This window comes from Watersipora subatra, chromosome 11 (genome assembly GCF_963576615.1).
Source record: "Watersipora subatra chromosome 11, tzWatSuba1.1, whole genome shotgun sequence".
NCBI lineage: Eukaryota > Metazoa > Bryozoa > Gymnolaemata > Cheilostomatida > Watersiporidae > Watersipora > Watersipora subatra.
This window is the reverse complement of record NC_088718.1, coordinates 29,816,812-29,842,090: the sequence shown is the minus strand read 5'-3', so window position 1 is coordinate 29,842,090 and position 25,279 is coordinate 29,816,812. Positions and strand designations below refer to the sequence as shown.

Below are 25,279 nucleotides of genomic sequence, written 5' to 3'. Positions count from 1 at the left end.
ATGGATTTAAGATTATGATGTTACGCTTGATCTCTCCATTCTCTGGAGGTGAGCACTAAATATCTACGACTCATATTACACCATAGGCCTAGGGCTGCATTCAAGATTGTTTTTTTGAATATCTTATTGAACAAGAGGAGAGCTGCAAGAACCAGAGATCAATGATTATGATCATTGATCAACGATTGGGGTAGACTGTAAGCGATGCGTGCATAAAGGCTTTTTGATAATACTGGTGCCCTGTCAGTCTAGTCTGCTATGGGAGATCATCAGGTGTAGGGTGAGAAGTTGGCAACAAACAGTTTTTTGTTCAAACTTTATTTACGTTATTTTTGTTCGCTTTGTATTATGAAGGGCACAGAAAATAGGTATGTGCACAATTATTCTGAAATACTTGAAAGAGGTTGATTATAACAGGTGAGAGTGCAGGTCTACCAATCTGAATGCCATGAGTTCAAATCTGCTATGGAGGAATCGTTCATCGTAACCTCTGACCCTGGCTTCAACTAGATAGATGGACAGACACAGCTCTTGTTACAAAGAGATACATGTACACAGTACACCAGAAGCTACCAGTTTGATTCGAGGTCCTGAGGAGATATCAGCTTTTAATTTCCTTGATGTTCGCAGAAGCAGAACAAAATGCTTCAAGTATCTTCAAGCATAGTCCAAGATTTTTAGTATAACGGGGGATCGTTGATACTGCAAGTCGACAAACTAAAAATAAAATTTAAGCGAATTTAATTCTAATTAGAGAGGCTTCATGTAATTGAGTTCAGCCATAACAATTATTATATTAGCCTAACATAAACCTCCTTGTAAATGTTTTTGCTCATACAGAGATGGTATAAAGTTATTTGGGATGAATTACCAAAAACTGCCAACTAAGCCAAAGAGATTATTTTTACTAGTAGATCTCTTATTAATATGGCAGATAAAATAGCAAATATCTCATAACTTCTACCTTGTCACTGTGATGGTGAGTTTGTATGTTAGCCCTTGTAAACGCTAGCATTTCTACACATTATTTAGCAGATGTTATCTGAACTCCCCAGATATATGCTCCGTACCTTCCACCAGGTTGCTAAATTATTTGATTTCAAAAACTATCCGTCTATCTGTTCTTGAGAACCAGGCTCTTAGACAACTACCTGTGGGCTATCTGATTACAAATGGAAGAAACCCTCGACATCGTTGCAACTATAAATATATATGTATTATTCAAGTGTTCACTATGGTCTTAAGATATTTACATACTTACGTAGCTCTATTTATCGTGGCAGCAACTTGTATATATAGCCTTATATATACTGTATTATACAGTTTATACAAGGCTGCCACGAAAATTATATCACTGTATTTTTGGTGTAGCATTTCAAATTTGGTATGGAATTGAAATCAATAGATATCACTTGAATATGCGAGATACCACACACCAGCATCACAAATGGCTTTTAGCTTGTAATTGCTTGTGATGAGCTACGGAAGTGCATAGAAACTTTTGAGTTAGATGGTGCATGTTTGCTGATGTTTTCACATTCTTGTGAACCAATTTTGTTCTATGCGTCGCTTTGCTGTTATTTCTGGTAATAAATTATTTTACAGCCAATCAACTGATAAAATATTTTGGCCACTGTAGAAGAATTCGACATGGCACTGGTTATATAATACTCCAACTATAAAGGAACAAAAAATAAAACCTTGTTTGCTAGATGATGATCTAGATATGCATTAATTAAATGTAGCCTATTGTCCTTAATTGAAATTTTATGTTGATATCAACAGAGGGTTGGGTAATACTTTGGCTAACCAAACCATAGGCTATGAATAAGACAATCTGAAAAATAGCCCATATATGGCCTAACAGTGTCAAACATCAAATATTTTCTGCAGTCATAAAACATTTCCACACATACAGCTGTGTAAAACAAAACTTTTATCAGAGAGCTACATTGTGATCGAAAAATATCTGTGACAAATGCATATATGTTGTGAAATACTTACAGTAAAATCATTTTGCTGCCAAATATACAGTCAAACAAGACAGCAAAAATTTCATAACTCACACTTATAAAACTGGCAAGTAAATGGAATGTAATGAAAATATTAGTAATGTTGAACTGTAGAAAAATGAAAATAACAACAAAGCATCAGTGTTGGTGCGATGAAGTCATGTAGAGAAACTATTTCAGCCAACGTGCGTAAGAACAACTCCATATAATAAGAACCGCATTTGGACTTTGCTGGTAGTTCCTGGAAAAGAACACATTCAATTTAGCAAACTTCGATTTATCTAAACCACGTAGCAGCATTTGACAAAATGCCATTGAGTGAGTTGAAGTCTCTTTTGTTATACTTTAGAAAAGAAATATTGTGAATGAAAGTGGAAGGCAAGAGAAGAGTTATATCTGAAATCATGGCTCATACATATGATGGTTTCCATGCAGCGTGTGAAAGCTTATAGAAGGAGTTATCTTCTCTTTGAGGTTTTAAGAATGCGTTTTAGAGCAGTAATTTAAAAAGACATTCACTTTACTGAAAATTTAGTTATTCTAAAGTAACTTCTAAAGAAGCATAAACTTAAGTGATGTTTGGTGTACTATCTTTTATTTCTAACACACTGAACTCAAGTGCCTCATGTTTTAAAAACTTAATGTTACAAATTTGTATCAATGCGTAGCTGGCAGCTAACGGCAGGCTAACTATTCAGATTTTAACAGATAGAGCAAACTATCTGGAGGTTCAAAACACCGACAACTTGCCCAAGGTCAGAAACTTGAATGTAGCGCAGCCATTGGCTGTCAAAATGGCCTCCTCCAAACACACCAATGACATCAAAACATGTACAAAGAGTGAGCAACCATTAGCAAACAAAAAAGCCAGTCAAGAAATTTTTAAATAACTTGCTTTAAGATTCTTAAAAATAATTTTTTATAGAAATGTGATGCTAGTATATTTGAGTCAAAAGCATTTACACAGAGAAACTAAAGGCTAGATGAAGCAGACTGAATGCATGTAAAAAAGGAACATTTCAACCGCCATCAAGTTTTGTCGATTTTAATCTTGAAACATCATGGTTGTAAAAACAGCTCAACCATAAAAAATAATCGAAAGGGATAAAAAATGCCAATACTTATTAATGAAGTCTAATAAAATGTTATGTGAGTTCCTTTTATAAATGATGCTCATGCATAACATAATGAAGCAGGAGAGAGCGGGGTGGTTTGACAAAATTATTACTTTTAAGCCTATGAGGGCTAGTATAATTCTGCCACCAGCCAATGTTCTTGACCACTTAAAAGGATATGGGATAGGCTACAAATGCAAAAATAAACACTACTTTTAGCTTGATCCTTTAGTGAAATTATTGAAAATTTTGCATGGTGCATCGTTTCAACCTGCATCGCATAAAATGGTGCATCGTTTCAACCTGCCCTGCATGTGGGGCAGGTCGACACATGATAGGGGGTTGGTTGAAACAGACATTTCTCTCCAGAATAATGCCTCATGACACATGAGTTGTATTTAAATTGAATATTAAAAGTATTTTAATAACAACCGATAATCTGAAGGCATCCACATCAAGGAATGTTAAAATCTATAGATAAAATTCTTTATTCTTTGACTTCTGTGAGATCAGTTAGGAACTTGAGTTGAAGTGCCGATCTAGTTGTACCCCCAGCAATAATTGGATCTGGCAGTACCTTTGTGATATCCTGTTTACTGACAACATTAACATCATCTTCATATGGAGCTTGAAACCTTCTCCACTCCGTTTAAGATACCGCACCGTGATATTTTCTGTACCAGCATCTATGTTCACCACTCTGCCAATGAACATGGTTGCTCGCCTTCTAGAGGCGTATCGTACAACTACATCAACATTCAATCACAAATCCTTGATGTCATTTATTATATCCTGCACTTTCATCATCTGTAGCTTCTACAGGAGCAGTGTCGTCGCTACTGTGAGATTCTGCTATAGCATCCAGTTTTCGTTTCCGCTGCAGAGCCACCGTTCTTTTCTGTTTGGCCAACCTCAAACTGCTTTTTACAGGAGTATCAGTCATCACGAGACTAGCCTTTCTTGCAGCCCAATTTTTCTGAATTCTGGATTATCTGAATAAGAAGATGTGCAAGTACTTGCTTGAGCTCCTGTATCCGGATTGGCATACAATGTTGTGGGTGCAGAGTTTCCGGCCAATGTAGGTGATGTGCAAGTAATTGCCTGTGGTTCTAAAGGATTCGAATGATTAGGGGGGGGTCAGTAACTAAAGCAAGGAGAAACTCATGATCCTCAAAAACATCGTTTTGAGGAGAAATAGTTCTGTCTTCTTGTACCCAGCTATAATGTTGACAGACTTCTGTATGACAATTGCTGACAGCTCACCAACTTCATACTTCATACAGTGGCATCGTTTTACCTGGATTACTCACTTGCCAGTTGTTGAGAGCGTTAGTGTTGTATCTTTTGAGAGGGCCCTAGACCACTAGTGGTTGCAAGCAGTGAGAGGTTTGACACAGAAAGGTAAACATAATTACACCATTTTCCTTAGCATGATCGACTGAAGTAAGTGACATATGACTACTATGGTTATCTAGGAGAAGTACAGGATCTTCTTTATATGGCTTACTATGCTTGATAAAGTGATCCATAAATCTATCAAAATTAGCATCATTTATCCAACCAGAATCATTGTACAGATCGAGTGAGCCAGGAAGAGTACCATTCATATATAACTGAACAAATCTGTTTGTTTTCCTCCGCCATATATACATGTAAGTAGGTGGACTTGATTCTATCCGCGCTGATGCAGCATATGAAGGTGGTCAACAGCCCACGCTCCGCTGATGTAACTCGAGATACCTGTTGACTTCTGATTCAGTGATGACTTTAGGGGGATTGACCAGTGGTCACACCAGTTTCATCTGCAATTATAAATCCTTGAAGCTAGAAAATGGTACTTCTCCATTAAGGCTGTAACAAGCAACGCGCACGCGCGCACACACACACACACACTAATATATCAAGTAATTGATGATAGGATAATATATATTCTAACATACCAATGCACCTACCTACATTGATACTGGGAAAGATTCTGTCTATAAGGTACATTCTTATATGTTACGAGTTTAACCTTGGTAAATGGTGTATACAATAATAATACAAACTGATTCAAATATAATTTATAGCTGCATGACCACCTACATTTAAATCCTGAGAAGTACTATTTGACAGTGTGGCGATTAAAGCTTGTTGCCCGACTAAGACGACTCCGGTTGACGAATCGGTAAATGGCTCTGGCGCTTCATAAACTCTGTCAACCAATCACGACCAGCGGCTTCATTTTTATTCCACTCCTTGAAAATACAATTTTGAATCAGAATTCTACATTCCCATTTACGCAATGTTCATATAACCAGTCACAGAAATTTGTATTATAATTTTAATAGCATGAGAACTAGGAATAGTTGTTTTAATCAAGGAGTAATAGTATCAATATGTAATATTACTAATATTACTAATTGTATTAATATATAAAGCCTTAGGCATACCTTGGGATGATTTATTCCATTAGCTTTCCCAAATCATCGGTAAGCCAGTTTCTTAAACTCCATAGGTGTAAACCCGTGATTCATTCTTGAGCAGGTGAGTACGTATTAGCTAAGAAATCTTCTTGGTGGGTACTAAATACAAGTCGGTTCTTTAGATAGCCAGTAAAACGCCTTTTGACAGCTCAGGACAGAACAACATGGTTTATGTTACATGATATACATGTTATATTAGCAGCCGGCCTCATGGATTGTTTCTCATCTTTAACCAGCTTCAGAGCAGCTTGTAGGGCACTCTTATTAGTTTGCTTTTATGTTTATTTATGTTTGCTTATTTAATTTAAAACAGCTTATAATTTAATGAAAGATATATAATGTGTTTATATAATATGGGGCTGGTTAAAACGGTAAAAAAGTGTTTCAACCAACCCCACAAATTTGTTTCAACCTGCCTCATATAAAGATCAGACTGAATTTTAGCTGTTAGAATGTTTATTTAGAATTAGGGCCTAAACCAATATTCAATACAGCAATAACATCACTGAGACTATCTAAAAATTATTTAATTAAATTCATTCCTAGGATAAAAGATGTTCAATAAAACACCTACAATCTGAATAGTTGCCAATATTAATATGTAGCTAAAATGTCAAAAGAATGTGAAAATGTGCTCTCATCTGTTCTCTCTTTTATTGATCAACATGAAAGAAAGATGGCTGCTAAGTAACCTTGACACCTCTTCACTGTAGAGGAGAGAAAAATCTAAGTTAAAGGTAACATGTACTTTTGGCAGGTGTTTCAACCAACCCCGCTCTCCCCTAACTGTCAAACTTTCGGTTTTTGAAATTTGCAGGATGATATAGCCAGTCATGGACAATTGGTCTAACGGCGATCGGTCCAATTCCAATTGGTCCAAAGATAATTCGTCTAAAATCAACTCGTCTAATGATAAAATTGGTCAAACAACACGATTGCTCTAAAACCAACTCATCTAAATATATTTTGACCTGTGTGTACCAGTCTCCGATTGTACCAGTCGCTGATTTTAGTTTATGTATTTCTATCATTGTTTTTACATCAATTTTAGACAAATGGTCATGAGACCAAATCGTATATTGAACGAATCTGTGTTAAGACTAAATGTCTTTGGACGAAGTGGTTTATTAAAATTAATTGGATTTAGACCAGGCGGTACTGAACCAATCATCATTAGATCAATCTACCAAATCTGATATGTCAGCCACTGAGTGATTCATGAGTTTTCTGTTGAGCGAGAAGTGAAGAGGAGTCATTTACCCTTTACAAATCCTCATTTGAGGTTTTAGTTCTGCTGTTCATTAAGCACTTCACAAGTGTATGGCCACCCATTAAACTAAATTAATATTAACAAGTAAGAATATCCTTATATATCCATCTAGCAGTCACAGAACAGCTCTAACAAGACTTCTGTAATAGCCATCCAAGTCTACCGCCCTAGTCATGAATCAGTCTTAAAAACATTGATTTCTATGTAAAACTTTCAAAGAAATACATGACACATAAAAGAGCAATGTCAAGGTCAGTCAATGCCAACAGTTTCGTAATACAGATTTAGCGCCGACACACCACACCGATCGGTCTGTATACGTCTGAGAACTGGATTCCTGTCTTGCAAGCAATTTAATCAGTAGCAAATATTACCTTAGTGACATGGATTATAGACATGAAATGACGCGTAAGAGCCATAACTTGCTCTGTTGACATGGCTACCAAAGAACTTTCTATAAGACACGTGCCAATATTTTACAGACCAGACTTAAATAGACAAATGCTATGGGTTGATCAACTGAACTATGTACATTTTTGTGGCTACCTGTTAATTTCCGCAAGTTATCAAGATTTTTAAGCAGATTTCCAGCGGCTGTAGTAAATAAGTGCGGATGTCGTGGCCAGGTAATCCTTTCCTTATAAATTGATATTCTTAAGGTTGTCTTTGGCAAAATAGACCACAGTTATCCTGACATATGTTCTTTAAATAAGAATGTGTCAAATCTCCAAGCTTAGCAAACAGACTGCCGGCTTGAGACTACAAAGGCTTGAAAAGTCAAGCCTTTGTAGTTTTGAATGTTTTATTCTATTTTCATAAAATATTAACTTTCAAACCATGAAAACATAGAGAATATGCAATACAGTAGACGCTGCTACAAAAGAAATAACTCGCTTCGAGAATCTTTATGTTATAGGGATTTTAGGTTATACGGACAGTAAAATATATGTAAATTGCCTAATCCGTTCCAAAACCTTCCAGAACTAACCCTTTCGGTCAAACAATAAGAAAAAAACTAAACTTTTTAATTCAAGACTATACAGTAACAGTGGTATTATTGGTTTGTATCGACGAAATGCTTTTTATTATCACTTTCACTTGGGTTGGCGTTTTTGATTGTGTTAATTTTACGCCAAGTGGAGCACACATCTTCAATGTCAATTTAAATCCATATTTTTCACTTTTTCTATACATAAATATCTATGCTGCCAAGAAAAAAAACATTGTATAGGTGAAAAGCAAAAATATATCTTCATTACAATAAAAGCTTAGATTAGGATAATACACGACTTTCAACGAGATTCCACCGCATGACTTTCAGCTTGATATACCAATCGACCACCTTAGGTATTTCTGTATCATCAGGTAGATAAAAATTCCCTGGTTATTCGATACACCTGGTGATCTCAGACTACCAGAGTACTAGTAATATAATAGAAACACCTCTAAACATCTCTTTCTCTCCCAAAAGCAGCAAAAGAGAAAACAATATTTTTAAAACTATCTAGGGGACCCTAGTTATTCAAGACGAACTCGATAGCTTGCACCGACTTGACTATATGTTTGAAGGAATTTCTTATGTTAAACAAAGCAAAAATTTTACATAAATTCTTTACTTCATGTGAAATTTACATAAAAGGAAGTGGATGTTATAGACGTGTCTCCAGTATTTTAAACATTTAATACGATACACAACAGACAGTGATGTAAAAGGTACACTTTAAACAGGACACATTTTCACGCAGATTGAACAACTGATGGCATGCGTGATGTTTAATCCTGACACTTGTGAAGGATTAGAGACAGGACACAGGATATTGGCTGTCTTTTATTTACCCATTAACAGTACAGCGACTGCCAGATAACTAATACGTATTTATTATTTTACAATTTTCGAAACGCATGAAACTATGTTTGTCCGATTGGGGAATTTGAAAACGATTGATGATAAAATTGATAGAAATACTTCACCTTTTTGAAATATATTTTGTTATGCCGAGGACAAAACCGGGTCAGTCCGTTCAAAGCAAGGTACGTACTGTTGCCTGTAGTAACTCAGGTAGGACGTAATTTGTTTATGAAAGCAGTACAGCAGTCCCTCAATCCCTCAAGGGGCGCCTGCTCCCGTTAATGGCGAAAAGTGAAGGATTACTGTAGTTGATCGTAAAGGGATTAGTTCTACGCTAATTTGTAAAATGTTTGACCAAGTAAAACATCTCTGTGAAAAATGCTGATGCAAAAACTTGGTGTCTTCTTTTTGTACGCTTTGAAAAAATGTTATATTTTAACCAAGACTGACTAACAGCTTGAACAAATAACTTAATAACACGACATTTTAACAAGAAAGCTTACATGATAATTAATTATACAGATGCAAAAACTGCTATATATAAAACATTGTAGAATTCTAATAGAATTTTACAGTGTTTCACGTAAGAACATTGTAAAAGTGTAAAATTCTGATAGAATTTTTGTTCGATTTATATTAATACTAGCAGCAAGCCCGAGTTACTCAGAATTTCTTTTACTTTTAAATTAAATTGTTACTCAACTTTTATGACAAAATCTATGAACGCATTGATGGAGGGCAATTGTTCTAAATGATTAAATTGTACAAAATTTTAGTACATTTTATCAGAAAGTAAAAGTATTTTTCTACCATTTGCGATTACTTTTGATGCTTGAGGTGATCAGACTGCCAGGATATTTCAAGATCGAAATTGAGATAACTTGATTACGGTTGAAATGCTCAGAAAAAAATATGTGCAATACGATGTCACTAGGTGCAACCATTGCTATAGTTGATATCGGCTATTGCGTTCAAGGTACAGGGATACGGTTCAAGTTACAGGGATATGCGTTCAAGTTACAGGGATATGCGTTCAAGTGACAGGGATATGCGTTTCTATTCTGTCAGTCTCTTTACAACTATATGTAAATGTAAAAATCACAATTTTGCTTGATTTGAGCATTTTAACCGTGATAAAGTTTTGTCAATTTTAATCTTAAAACATCCTGACAGTCAGATCGCCTCAAACATCAAAAACAATCACAAATGATAGAACAATACCATTCTGATAATATCTACTAAAATTTTGTGCAAATCCATCTTTAAACTCATACCAGAACAAAAAAACTTATTATTTGTCAATTTAATTGTGCTTGACTTCATAATTGTTCATAGCGCTTGCCAACAAGTAGCAGCACAATTTCATGACAAACGCATGTCTTTATAGTTATGTAACTACCTATTAACCAGACTAACTAAAAGGGTGGTCACACGAGCGCCGAACCGAATTAAATGACGCAAAACGACGTCGCTTTCAGCTCTAAAAAGTTCGGCCGAGGACATTTCTGGCCGAAACGAACCTTTTCGGTCCTGCTCGAAATTTCGTGTCGAACCCTTGCTCTTATTGGCTGGTTAAAATTCTAGAATTCTAGCGAGCACGCGTCACATTTCTCCTTACGCGCATGTGAGTAAAGTTTAAAAAGAAATGGGACGATACTTTTATTTCGTTAAATAAACCACATGAAGCAATTTACGACAAGGTTCACCCGGACTTATGATTATGTTGCATAAATGTAAGATGTTGCAATTAAGTTTTGCATAAATGTAAGAGAATCGTGATTTTCTTTCGTGTAGAATATAAGTAATGTGTCATATTCATCCTGATGAAGTATCGTTGACTGATTTATTTATGTAAAACCACAGTACTATGATAAAGACTGTTTTTGTTTGTTATGTACTCAGCATAGAAAACATTCATATGTTAATAAAAAAATATATAATTGTGTTGTTGGGAAGGGCTGGCAAAATCTTTGTACCGAGTGATTTATTTTGAGCAGCTGAACGATCTTCTGATAAATCTGTTGTGTAATTATAATTTATAATTGTTCCTCAAAGTTTTTTGTTTACAATAGAAATATTTAACTCAAATACATAAAAACTACTAATGAAACCGTGTCCTGTCTCTATACGTATGGTATCTAGGAAGCGAAGTTACTTCGGTGGCCGTGTGACATGTGCCACGAACCGAACCAGCTTCCGAACAGAACCGATCCTACGTCGGTTCGGTGCTCGTGTGACCACGCCTTAAGAGAACTTAATGCTATCAACAGTGTATCAATATCGCATCTTTTTCAGTTTTTTCCCCAAGTCGTGCAGAACTTAGGAGGCGATACCTTGCCAGCTTGGACACTAAGGCTACCTTTCGCACCACGCTTACTACCCATGCTTCCCATTCATCATGAGAATGAATTTTGCAAAAATAATTGTTAGCATGTTATAATGGATGCATTGTTAGCACGGCTAATCTTTCAGGAACACATCGCAGTAAATGTTCAAAGAGGCTGCCAACCTATGAGCAATGTTATACAGTAATACTTCGTGGTTTATCTTTTGTAGCTTCAGTACATTGTGAGATAGAAAATATTCATTAAAAATCAATATATAAAATGAAAGAAAATAAAATATCTAAAATACATAAATATCTCTCACACTCTGAGTCAGCGAGATTCGATTCCTGCCTGAGCATCATTGGGCATCTAAACATTACCAACGATTATTTTCAACCATTCTTCTGGTGACTGGTCCAAATATGGGTGTTACTAGATTCTGGGGTATCTAATTAATTTTATCTAAATTTCATCTAAAATCCAGCCCGCAACTACTTTAGGACTTTCTTTAGTATAATCAAAATTTAATGATGGATATATATTTTTAATATATAGAGGTGGGTTTTAAACCATAACTGTCACGTACAACTTTTATCGTATTTTCTAGGTAAATCAGCCACGCTGATTCGGATTTTGTACTCAAAATAAAGATTGGTCCACTAACCTTCAAAGTCATTAAGGCTTTTTTAAAACGTTTCAATATCCGTTTCGAAAACAACACAATTGGCATTACAAGCTCCGCCCATAAATATGTGACGAAACCTAGCTTTTTCAGGAACGGAAGTTAGGAATGTTTAGTCTGATTTAGAATAATAGGGATGGGTGTCTTATAACCCATTATTATCTAAATCCAGCCTTTAAAATAATCTCAGTCTTTTATGAAAGGTATATAAACTATTTAAAATTGCTCGTAGCTTGTTACATGACGTTTAAATAGGCTGAATGCCGAAAAAAATGAGCTCAAAAAACGCCGTTTTATCATAAGCTAGCGTTGATATCATGCTTTTTTAAATATGCAATGTTAAATAGCTTATCTACCTTTCAGAAAAGACAGAGATTATTTTTAAGGCTGAATTTAGATATTAAGGAACTTTAAAACACCCATATCTATTATTCTAAATCGGTCTAAACATCCCTACGTAACTTCTGTTCCTAAAAATCTAGGTTACGTCACGTATTTATGGGCGGAGCTTGTTGTGCCGATTGTGTTGTTTTCGAGCTCGATATTAAAACGCTGTAAAAAAGCCTTCATTACTCTGCAAGTTAGTAGACTAATTTTTATTTTGAGTACAAAATCGGAATCAGCTTGTCTGATTTACCTAGTGAATACGATAGAAGTTGTACGTGACAGTTATGGTTTAACAAGTATTCAGTAGGACTCCTATACCATATATATAATCAGTCCAAACATCTATCTTCTACCAATCATACTTTCATAACATATATCAAAGCTTATTCACTGAACTATCTCTGTTTAATCCGTACTGTAATGCGCGTAGGATAAATTAAATAGCTTTGATGTAATTAATATTTAGCAGATAATCACAAGATTACAGAAATCAAAGAATTCAAATAAACTCTTGGATACTAATAGTGAGCGTAACTGAGCGGGGTTGACTGGGCTCAAACCTTGAAAATATTAACCGAGCCTAATATCTGTCATAGTCCGGCACACAGGTTGTAACAAAGATTCGGATACCAATATTTACATGTTACCCAATCAGAAAAGCTCCAATTTTCAGCTATTTTGGCTTTGATTGGACGTAGGAGCCACAGTGGGCTTCTGCGAAATGACGATATAACAAAAAATTGTCTTCGGCAATTTTCACTAGAATAAGAGCTGTACCAGTCTATCGTCACGCTAAAAGCATAAAAAAAAGAGATCGACTAGCATAGGATTCAAACTCAGGGCATCTTATTCAAAGGCAGACACACTACCAATACACTACTCCATCACCTTGTTGTAACACCAAATAATAATGAATATAGTGCGTACATATAATTTTGCACGCCACACGGGTCTGCCTTGTGTACTAGTTCACGATAACAACAACCAGCCCTTTTGAAGCCAAGGTTAGAAGTTGAAAAAAAGGATTGCTGTAAATGGGATTCAAACTTTGGACATTTAGCTTGGTAGACCAGCAGTCTAACACTTCCGCTGATCAACCGCCTTCAACCATTTCCAGATAACTGCGTAGAAGTTATTCTCGGAGATTTATCAACACACCTGACCATCTCTTACAATATACTAGACGGCAGGGTACTAGTTTCAATAAAAATAGGCAATCGTGAGATTATGCCCTTCCTGTTATTAGCCAGTTGCCTTTACGACTTTTAACCTCTTAGCATGCTCCAGGCATCCAACTCTGCCAGATGAGGTGTTTTATCTCCTTGTTTTAGAGGTTAAAAGGTCAATTGTTTGATTTCAATTATGACCAATAGCAACATTGCTGAATCACCACAGAAAGTAAGCTGAGGTGCACAGAGGCTGCAATGTTTACTGTTTAAAGCAAGGAACATCAATCGTGTGGTCGGCTTAAAATTTACGAGTGGCTTATATCATACAAGCCTTTCCTAACTAGTAGACTCAAATAAAGATTCACTAGCGGACCCTCTTTTTAGCCAATCAAGTAATGATGATATCACAGGTGACAAGAGGAACTCACACTCAGTCCTTCTTGTCTTTAGGCATGTGTCGGAGGTGTAAGAATAATCGAATCATCAGCAAGCTGAAGCAGATGAGAGCTGGAACCAGCTTGTTGATCTCGTCCCCCACAGCCCAGTGCGAGTACATAGCGACACCCATGACAACCATGAGTACCATGTTAGCGATGGTGCTCAGCACACCTAAAAGTAGAACACATTCTTGCAAGCAAAGCTCTCTAGAAACAACTTGTACTATCATGGATTATTGCATAAACATACACGAGTATAAAACCCTATAACTTTAGAAGAAAGAGTGACAACAGCAGCCTTATGAATAAGCTTTGAAAACAGACAACTTTATTTTAATTTGGAGTAATCTTCTCATGGAATAGTTTGATTGTTAACATGCTGGCACACAAGCAGTCAGGGTTAAAAAATCAAAAGAAGTCAAGAAATCAAAAGAATCAAATTTTTAAAATTTAAATCGGATTTTTTTGAACACATAAATTACCAGCCTTTTTTTCATAACCGCTAACATAATATTATTTTATTTAAGTGTGCCACATGAAAACATTAGCAACATAACAAAACAACTTTGCATCAATAAATTTATTATAAGTTGTTTTTATTTTAACCAAGTTGTGCAGTTCATGATGCAGTTTTGGAATGATTTAAATCTCAGCCTTTGACATGGAAAAAATCATCAAACATGATTTTTTTAGGATGATTTAAATCAATGATTTAAATCATTTGATGTTAATCGGCCAACCCTGCAAGAAGTAGTGCGGATCAAAAGCTTAGCTATATAGCTGACTGGACTATCCATTGGAATAACTAGAAACATCTTTACTGTGAGCCATGCATCATAATTATATCATTTTGGAGAAACAAAGGCATCTTTAGAACTGTTTTAAATATTCACTACCAATATCATTCGTCAAATAATGAATTTGAGTCTATTATGTTTATCATTATGAACAATGTTATAGCGCTACTGCAATACTACTTCAAGAAACAGAAAGTTTATTATAGACCAATTTTGAATTTCTTTTAATTCAACTTGCATTAAAATTTTTAACAACCAATCAAATTGTTAGCTCTGCTAAATATATTAAAATATCCCAGATTCGCCGTGTAGATACTTATAAGATGCATTATGTAATCAGAAGATTTTGAACAGACACAGACCTTTGGGTGAAGGGCAGACCAAGTGAGGCAAATTTCAAGTTATTGTTGGAATGAAAACATGAAGAAGCTATTACATGTACTGTAGGTTTCTAAAATTCGTCTAATAGTGAAGCCTTCAAAAACTTATACAAACAGCCTGCAAACCTCATCTCCAATGTGAACACTTGGTGACACCGAGACAACCATGAGTGCCATTTGAACCAGACTTCAAATTAATGTATTAAATGTAGTCGAAGGTTCATAGAGACAGCAGGTAACAGCATGACAGCAAGAGGCTTTTTCTTAGACCTTGAAAGTTTTCTGTGTTTATAGTAAGAAAATTTCATCGCTGTCATTCCAACCGTATTTATCACCATTTAATCTAAACCACATGGCGAGGTCTCTGGCTTGACACTACTTCTTTGCCAAAAATAAACAAATATACTTTTTATACAGCAACCATTCAGTGCTACCCTGACTTGGTAACATGTTTTTTCATGAAAGGAGAAAAATATCTTATTTTTTAAACTCTAAACATCCGACAATGAGGTAAAAACCCTGCATGATTTTACTATCCAACGAGCTACATGTTGTGTACATTTTTATGAGTTTATGTAGGACCAATGTTATGATCATGAAAAGATATCTTGTAAGACTGTATATAAGAAATGAAACTAGCAAAATAATACAGAAGAATACAAATATTTTGTGGATATAGCATAAAGTGAAGATTAATCTTCTGTTTGCTTCAAATTGAAGTTGAAAAAATGAGCAGACAACTCTATATATTCCTTGGTTGCATTCTACTACTGTAACTGACAAATATCATTCAATTTATTAAACATGTGTGGAATTTCTCTAATAAACTTTGTGACAAACAAGTTTACTCTACCTATGTGACAGACAATGAACAAGGTTGACTTGATCCAAATTGATTAATACTAGCACGCCTGAAAAGGGGAAGACAACAACAAAAGCAGCTTGAATGAGCTTATAGCACAAGTCTGTCACTTCCAATGAGCCATGTAGGTAAACATTGTTAGGTCAGTAAGGAACACGTGCAAAACATCAGTTAGAGACAAGATGACTCTACTTCCTCGTGCAATCATACTTTGGTATTGACAAAAAAACATTGCGAAAAGTTATTTCTGTACATAGTTTGTAAAGTTGTCAGGCATGCTTTTGAACATTTTCAGCTGGAACACTATCACTAATGTTACACGCTACGAATCTTTGTCGTATTTTTCATCTTTGTAGCATGTAAATGGTTTCAAACAAAGGTTGCATATTTAATGCTTCGAAGTGATTCAAACCTCTGATTCAAGGGGGTACTTTTAAAAACATTGTATCAACAATGAAATAGGCCTACTGCGTATGGTGTAACCATCAATATTATTACACAAATATTTGCGATAGGTTGGATTTTCATCGTCGTGATTGGTGACGTTCCTACAGCATCCCTGGTTTCAACGCACGTGTTTTAAAAAGATTATCTCAAAAAAAAAATTAACTATGAACTTGAAAGAAAAATTTCCCACATGTTTTGACATTGACATTAGACGCATTTTAATAGTGTCAGCCGTGATATGCAATTTTCGCCTCGCTGCTGTTACAAGCACAACTAGCTCATATAAAAAATGCAAAGTAGTGTGACAATTTTTTCGTAGCATGTAAACTCGTCAGCTACAAACAACTGGGAGTTGTGTGACCCACTCCTGCGTATCATATAAATATGTCTTCCCCATTCCTATGATCAAAACCACAACTTCGAAGCTCAAAAATTCGTAGCATGTAACACTAGTGAATGTTTCAATGAAGCGGTTAGACGACAAGTTTGTATCAGCCGCAAGAGGATGCAAAAACAATGCACTCCAACCTAAAAGTTTTCCTAAATTTAAAAAAAAGTTTTAGTTGGATTATAGCTCTCAACTTGTTACATGTGCACTAAGTATGTGTGACCTTGAAGCAATGTTATGGGAGGTCCAGTTGGTGTTATCTTTATGGCTCATCAGTACTGATCAAGCAGCCTAGCTAAGCAGTCGCCCTAAATCATCCTTGTCAACATTCATAAAATAAACCACCTGATGAAAAATCCACATTACGTAATTACATGAATGCGAAGCGCTGCCCGGGTAATAAAAAAGTCTGCACAGAAAGTCTTTGCACATATTTTTATTTAGCATATAAAACATTTATCATTCTAACTTTTAAATTGCAAATCATGATAAAAGTGTTTTTGTGCAGCTCCAATAAATTAGGAGAAAAAATAAGCAATGAGTACATAAAAATGTGTATATATTTAAAAAGGTTAATGTTGCAGCAGAAGCTCGTTGTATTCAGAGCTTTGATGGACAATGCTGGTACCTCTCGGTACCGGTACAAACGTAACAATGAGTTATCGTACTTTCTTTGCCTGATACTTTGTCTGACCAAATAGAGAGAAAATGTAGAGGCAATTTCTAGTCCAGATAATACAACTGTTCAAGTAAAAAGTATTTAGCTTTTACAAATGGCAAAAATTGTACGTCAAGCGAGTTTTATTACTCGCAAACTTTTTGTTTAATGTTTCATGCTTGCCAAATATAGAAACAGCACTTGCGAATGATGCGCATAACATGCCACGCAAGCTTATGCATTTTAAACCTTTTTCACACATCAGCCATTTCTATTTTGACAGCGTGCTTTTAAGTGAGGCAGGAGTGCACAGCTATGACTTCTGGAGTAGAAATCCTTATTTTTTTAATAAAATATATGGTAATCCACAACATGCGAATATCTATTGAACAGCTGATTGCGCGATAACTCGCGTGTGGGCAACTCCAAATATACATCACAAATGTGAATATCTGAGGCTTTCCTGTGATCAACCAGTAATACAAAAACTAGTTTTCACAAATAGCCAGGGTACTGTTAGCAGTACTCGCTATGTAGGAAAGTGAATCAATGCTTAGGCATTAGCCTCAATGATTAATGCAGAATGTTTGAACTGAGCTACTGAGGAGCCTAACATTTCTCTTTTGCTGACAGAAAACTGGCAGCAGAGGCTACTGAGCGGATATTGGCTTGTGCGCGGGTGTTGGCCGTAGGGACTGTTGAGAGATTGGTTGTAGCTATTGTGCTATGAGCATGTAATGCTGTGGCGGTGAACGCTGATAGCAAAAAGCTGTAACGATAGTATTGCAGCTTGGTGTTGCGTAACAACTTCAGGTTGTTTTGCTCATAATAAACGCTATGGAAACATAGTGATAAATTCATTGGTAGAGTAGAAGATTCTGGGAACATCATGTATAGGCTAGCATCCAATGTGTAGTATTGATTGTTTAAACTTATAAAGATGCAGTTAAGTGCGAGACACTTATTTACTCGAGACAGGTATTTACTCAATACCTGATGTGAGCAGGAGTAGAAGGGCAGAGCTGAGCTGCAGCACACCAGCCATAGTCCGGTAGTTCATAGAGGTTATCCGCCATGGGAACATCTCTCGCAGGGGCATCACCGTAATGAAACGCTTGAAATCTTGTGTCTGCATTAATTTAAAAACAAACTGTGTTTGCCTTTATCAACAAGCTAAGAATTACAGTCAATCGGTAGACAGGATATTCAATCAAATTTAAGTCGGCCGATCAGTTCTTTGTATGAAAACCATTTCTATAAATGGGTCTGACCATAAATAAATCAATTTTGAGGGAATTTTTCAAAAAGGAGGTTTTAGAAAATAACCTTTTGCATTCAACAGTAAACACCTGAAATTGTTGGAATCTGTGACTCTCGTAAAGATATGCTATGTCTATATATAACAAAATCATTATTAGATCATCGGTATTTTATTTAACATTTTAAACAAAATATCTACTTTCTATGTCTACTTTCTATAAAACATTCAAAACTTTCTATGTAGATTGATATTCACCAGGCACGCTCTATACATCAGGCATATTCTTTGTTGCAAAGGTGACAGAAAAGATGAAAAATTTAACCTAGCACTGTTATTTTTAATCAGAGAAATTATTTGTTTAGGATCCTAAATTAGTTTCACACCTATTTGAAGCTGACAAGCGAAGCTTTACCAAAACTTGTGAATTTTCCTTATAATTGTGTCACCGTTGAAACTTCCCTACAGCAAGTGTTTGTTTGATCTATTACTACAAAAAGTACCCAGTCGCAAGTTGATAGCAAAATATGCCGAAGATAAATCTACAGCAGAAATTATTGTGACTCTCATTACTACTATTTCTAAAGAGAGGGAATTTTTAGATCAACGTTGGCTGCATATACATGCCTTGAAAGGTATTCTGCAAGTACATCATGTGCAAGCAATAAACAAATACTCTGTTTCACATAGTCGAGTCAGCCAGAGTTCTGACCACAAAAAGCACTCCTTCGTACATCTAGATGGTGTTGAAACTGAACTTGCTTCACCGTGTTCAAATGATGGCAGTCGCAATGATGAAGGTGGTAATAACCAAAAAATTCCCAAGATGAAAGTGGCCGATTTCGTTTTAACGAAAATAGCGGAAAAAAGTCATCAAAAACTATGTAGGCTTGGTTAGAGGAGTAGACGGTGAATATTGAGATTCAGTTTTTAAAGCTGACTAGTTCTAGTACTAATGCTTTTACAGTAAAAACTAATGATATTTCATGGGTGACAATTAACCAGATCACCATCTCACTGTCTTGTCTGACACTAAACAATAGAGAGCAATACTACTTTAAAGAAGACCTATCACTAGCAGAATGAGGTCGTATTCTTAACTATTCAATTTATTTTTGGAAACTCCATACTTTAAGAACTTCTAACAGTATCATTGTAGTTGTTTTTTTTTTAAATTCTAGATAATCTAATTACTGCTGAATGCATGCATATATATAAACTCTTGATATTAGTTAGTATATTATAATTATGTTTGTTAGTTTTTATTTCATGTTAATTATGTTTAAATTGATAATTTTATTATATTTTATCATATCAATAAACCATATGCATTAGAACATAATCTATAGCACTCATTCCCTTCAAAATTCAGATGAGTTGCAACGGTGACAAATGTAAAGGCTTGTAGTTTACCTTCATCATGACATATATCATTATGTGACATGGTTTCTATTGTAGCTATGCTTGTTTTAAACATAATAACTAAGCAAGACCATTGTGGTGCATCATAAATCACAGAGTTTTTCAAATAGCACAAGTTACTTTTAAAATCGCTATTCTCTGACGTTGCAAAAGCGATACATGTTTTTGAAATGTTTGAAGAAAATAGTAGATGAGTTGAGCACATAACCCATATACATGTATAGCATTTCATAGAGAATCGCAAGCTCTGTCAGAATATAGCGTTTAATAAGTTCAAAGGACCCTTAATAAGCAATTACATGCAAAAAACCTCTCTAAACGTTGCAACGGTGATTATGGACAGACCCAGATTCAGGACGTCATCAACCAGCTTTTGTTTTTCATTTAGATGTAATGGAATACCAACCGTAAGACATTTAATAATTATCGCACCAGTGCTAAACAGAAACATAAAAATAATTATAAAGCCATTTCAGAACAAATGCAACTATAATTTAGTTTGATGTTTTAACAAAAACCAACTATAGATAATTATTTTATCCAAGAAACGCTGCTAAAGCAAATAAAACAAATTGTACATTGGTTTGATAAAGAGAGGTAAAATATTTTTATGCGTTAGTTGGAACATTGGACAAGTGCTGCGAGAAATCGTCAAATGTACTGGAAAAGCACAGAAGAGTAAGAACATGTACAACTACTCTGATGCATGGCGGACGGTTAGCCCAGGTCTACGACTGTCAGGCTGCCAAGTTGAATGTTGCAAGTTTAGTTACAGTGCAATGAAAAGCTTTCTCCCCAACCTCCGATCGTGGTTTTGAACAGATGCACAGACACGGCTTCTATTATAGTAAAGTTTTAGACAGATATTTAACTAGTGCATGTCGTTTTTACGTGTCGGCCTAAAGTCACCACACAAAAACTTTGAGGAATTAGTTAAAACACAGCTGCAAGTAGATTTGCAATTTAGCGATGACTTGTGTCGTCTAATAACTCATAAAGAATTAGAGAACATGTTCCTATAACATAAACCTCCTTTAGCATAAATTTTACTTAACGCAAAGAATTTATGTACAGCTTTTGCTTCGTATTACGTAAGAAATTCCATATAAAGTAAATCATCAAGTCGGCACAACATCTGAAATGATTTGAATGAGAATTCCATAGTTAGCCAAATATAAGTTTATATATTATTTTCTCCCCGAGGTGAGAGAAGAGAAAAACCGATATTTTTTGTTTTAGATGTGCTAGTTACCTGGCAGTCTAGTGGGCTGTAAGAAATCGTCAGGTGAGCCAACAAAGCACAGAAAATAAGTAGCTGCGCAATTATTCAGAAATATTTGAAAGCGATTGATTGGTGAATGCGTTAGGGTGTCGGTCTACCAAGCTGAATGTGACGAGTTGGAGTCTCATTAAAAGTCATCTTTTATCTTTAAACCTCCAACTCTGGTGACAAATAGATGTCTAAACAGACTGACACTGCTGTTATGATAGTAAAATCATATTTTTGTTTTAATTCATTTTAGATATACACAATATTTATTATTATTTTTGTTCACAGCATAGACTTTGCTGTCTAAAAGCGGTTGAAAAACGACTTTGATTGACAGTGAAAGCATCCGATCCCCTTGAAGGTTGACTTGCAACAAAATTCACATTACAGTTGTTTGATATGAAAAGATTCACCATGTCTTACTCTGTTGTGTTGTAAGTGCCAAATATGTGGGGATGTGATTACAAGCTCTTAAAAGCTAAAAAAACGAACAGTTAATCGCAGCCACATGAGACCGCCATAGTCTGGATTTTCTTTCCAAAACGGCTCAATTGTGACGTAGTTGTGAGAGATGGTTTCTGTTTACACTTTCATGCAACCTTATTCGTCGAAATATTTTCACAAATATACTTCACGCATTCAATAAAACCATCTCTATAGTTCTTACGCGTCTATTTCATCGTCATTGTAAATGCTGTCATTTTTAGCAATGATATCTTATACCTTGCTGTAAAAATTCGTTTGATTTTTTAGCCTTACCTCGAAGGAGTACATATTATTGTCTGATAATCATGACGAGCCTGTTGGTCACCTGTGATAATCGAAGTGCTGCAAAAACTATTTGCGAAGTATTGGGTCACATGATCAGATTACGACTTGCCAATTAGACCAGGCCGAAACAAAACTGTAAAGTAGCGAGCATCTATATTTGATACAGGGGTCTTCGGTAAAACCCGAAGTGTTTGTCATAAACTAGTGCTAAGATAAGTTTTATATTGAGCTTTTTATTGGCCTTTCAATTCATGTGAGAACATCATGTGACAAGACAATAACCAAATTTCATGGCTACGTCATCGAAACAAACAGATTCCATTCTACGGCAGCTTTTCGTTTTTGAGCTTTTAAGAGCTTGTAATCACTTTTCCACACATTTGGCACCTACAACACAACAGAGTAAGACATTGTGAATCTTTTGATACCAAATAACTGTAATGTGAATTTTGTTGCAAGCCAACCTTTAACAAAATGTGAGTCAGACAAAAATAGGTTACGTAAATTTTTGTTTTTCAACTATTTTATTAGTATTTGCTTGTCCAATACTGTATCTAAATTTATGAGTATACATTAGATATCGCGTAAGTTTATGGTTAGGTACAGAATGCAACATTGTCCCTAATAACATGTTCTAGCTACACTTAAAATAGTGACGGAAAGTGGCATAAATACTGTTCTTGCTTGAAGTTGGTTAATTTCAATTATGATGACTACTGCAGTGGTTTAGTATGTTGTAAATCTAGCTAGCTGCTGCGATGTTTGTGAGATTATAATTATGCGGGTTTGTTCTTGTTATTTTGTTTCACATAATATCCATTGATAACTGCTGTAGTATGTTGATCCATTCATATTTGGGGTTGCTTGTCAATAAGCACAAATGGTTTGTTTGTCTTGTGTTATTTTGATTGAGATTTTTTAATGCATTGATCAGACAACTCCTACATTGAGTTCATGTCCTAGATAATCACACTTTGGCAAGAGCATTGGTTGGACAATTCCCGTGATTGTCTTTGCTAATGGGAAAGTACATGTAATTGCTTTAGTTATTCGTATTTGATGAAAAGGTGAGTAGTGCACACTGCATGCGCCAGTGTGCAGCATGCTTTTGCAAACTTACCGTGATTTGCATGACCTCATTTATTTATTTTTTTCAATTCATCAGCGGCAGTTAATTCTGATGGTTTTACAACACATATGTGCAGCAAAATAAATTGCTTCTGTGCAAATGCTCTGTAGCAACTCAATAATGCTACAGTATTGAGCTACAAAGTATGAATCACGCTCCGATATAATCCCTTTTACGAGTCCCTTTTAAAAGAGAAGCAACTATTAAAAAATTCGGATTTGCTGATGACCGAATACCACGTTTAGCGTTGTAATGCTAGTTATTGTATCTTGAATAATAAGTCTAAAACTAACCAACTGATCATCGACATCTGCACTAATCGATGATCCAAATAAGAGCAAACACCCAGTACACGTAAACATTAAGCCGATCAATATCGAGAGGACGTCCGCCATAGTTGCAGGATTGCGCCAGAATAATTTGACTCGCGCGCACAAATATTTTGTTCGAAAAATGTAGATTCCGAGAGTCGCCTACTCATGTGGACTATATCTTTAACGTAGAAGATAACAAATGTGAAAGTTATCAAGGGCGAAGCGAAACTCAATCAAGAAAATTTAACGCCATCAGCCGAACTGGGGTAGATACTAACACGACTTCTAGTAAGGTTTGTAAACGAATATATCTATAGTTCGCCAAAAGGTTTTATGTAAAAGGGACGTAATATTCTGCAAATTAAGAACACTCGTCGAAATTGAATTACACAATCGTGTACACCGTAGTAGCAAAACTTCCGATAACTACCTAGTACAGCGGTGCTCAACCTTTTTAGACATGTGATCTACTTTTATATTTGCCTGCCTTCAAAGATCGACTAGTCTAGCGAAGCCCCGAAACAAAAAATTAAAAACAAACTTGAGCCTGTAGTGGTGAGCCTATCACCTTTATTAAGTTCCACATATATGCTTATATAATGCAGTGATCCAGTAAGTAACATAATTTTAAAGGAAAAACATTCATTCTCTACCTTAGTGAGAAACCTGGCACTGGGAGGATGCAGCTAGTTTCTTATAGTCAGGGTAGTAGCAGGTTGTTGCAAGCCTCATACACGCCAGTAGGTGGTCATCTGTCATGGTGGATCTGTATTTTGATTTTATTATCTTCATGTAAGAAAATGCAGATTCACACAGGTAGGTTGATCCAAAGCAGGCTGATAAATTAAAAGCACATCTTCTTATGTTTGGATACTTCTCCTCTAACAACAATCCCCACAATTTTTCCCTCTCAGTGGTTGCCCTGGATTTCATCTCTATGTCATTTTGAAGGGAGACTATTTCATTTTCCAATGCAGTTGTATCCAGCTGAAAGAGTGCTCCCATTTTGAAGGCAATGTCCTCCACATCTATGTCTGTGGCAAATGGGAAACACATATATGTGGCAACAGGCTCAACTGATGCAAAGTCATTGAAGCGCTTGTCAAACTCTGATGAAATGCTTTGCACCTGCTGAATGTAATGTGCACTATTGAGTTCTGCAGAGGTTTTGCCCTGACGCGCAAGTTCGGAGTTCATGTGTTGAAAGTAGCGCAAGTCCTGGCGTTCAAGCTTGGTTGAGATCAGCTGTAACTTGCGTTTAAATGCGTTCACAGAGCTGATCATGTTAATTACATTTTTGTTTTTTCCCTGCAGCTCTAAATTCAGCTCATTCAGAAGAGCAGTAATGTCAGTAAGGAAAGCCAAATCCATGAGCCACTGTTCATTTTCAAGCTGTGCATATTCCGCATGTTTAGATTGTTTGAGAAACTCTTTTACATCAGGCAATAGCTCTCTGAATCTTTCCAAAAATCTACCTCTGCTCAACCACCTCACATCTGTATGAAGCAGCAGATCTGTGTGTTCTGCGTCAGCCTCTTCCATATGAGCGCGGAAAAGTCTCCTCTGTAGGCTCCTTGCTCGAACTGAACAAACAATCTTCATGACAATATCCATCACCTCCTGCATGTTTAATACTTTCCCACATAAAGCCTGCTGGTGGATGATGCAATGATAATGAATAAAGTCTGGAAAAGTGTCATTCTGTTTGCAATGAGCTATAAACCCATTACTACAGCCCACCATAGCGGGTGCCCCATCGGTTGTAATGGAAACAAGCTTACCTAGCGGCAGTTGGATTTTGTTAACGAACTCCATGAATGCTTGAAATATGTCTTCACCTCGTGTATGTCCTTTAAGAGGCAAGATGCAA

At 35.9% G+C, this 25,279-nt stretch overlaps 2 protein-coding genes across 2 annotated transcripts in view; one reads left to right on the top strand and one right to left on the bottom strand.

The window, feature by feature from the left end:
* The window catches only part of LOC137408426 (uncharacterized), a 301,367-nt gene that overhangs the window by 230,425 nt on the left and 45,663 nt on the right, over positions 1–25,279 (top strand). The window lies entirely within an intron of this gene.
* LOC137408427 (transmembrane protein 35B-like) lies at positions 1,753–23,535 on the bottom strand. The gene is made up of 4 exons (XM_068094953.1): positions 23,389–23,535; positions 18,239–18,374; positions 13,705–13,885; positions 1,753–2,253 (listed from the first exon to the last, which is right to left on the bottom strand). Exons 1-3 carry the CDS (start codon positions 23,488–23,490, stop codon positions 13,707–13,709), a joined length of 417 nt encoding a protein of 138 aa, XP_067951054.1. The 5' UTR covers positions 23,491–23,535; the 3' UTR covers positions 1,753–2,253; positions 13,705–13,706.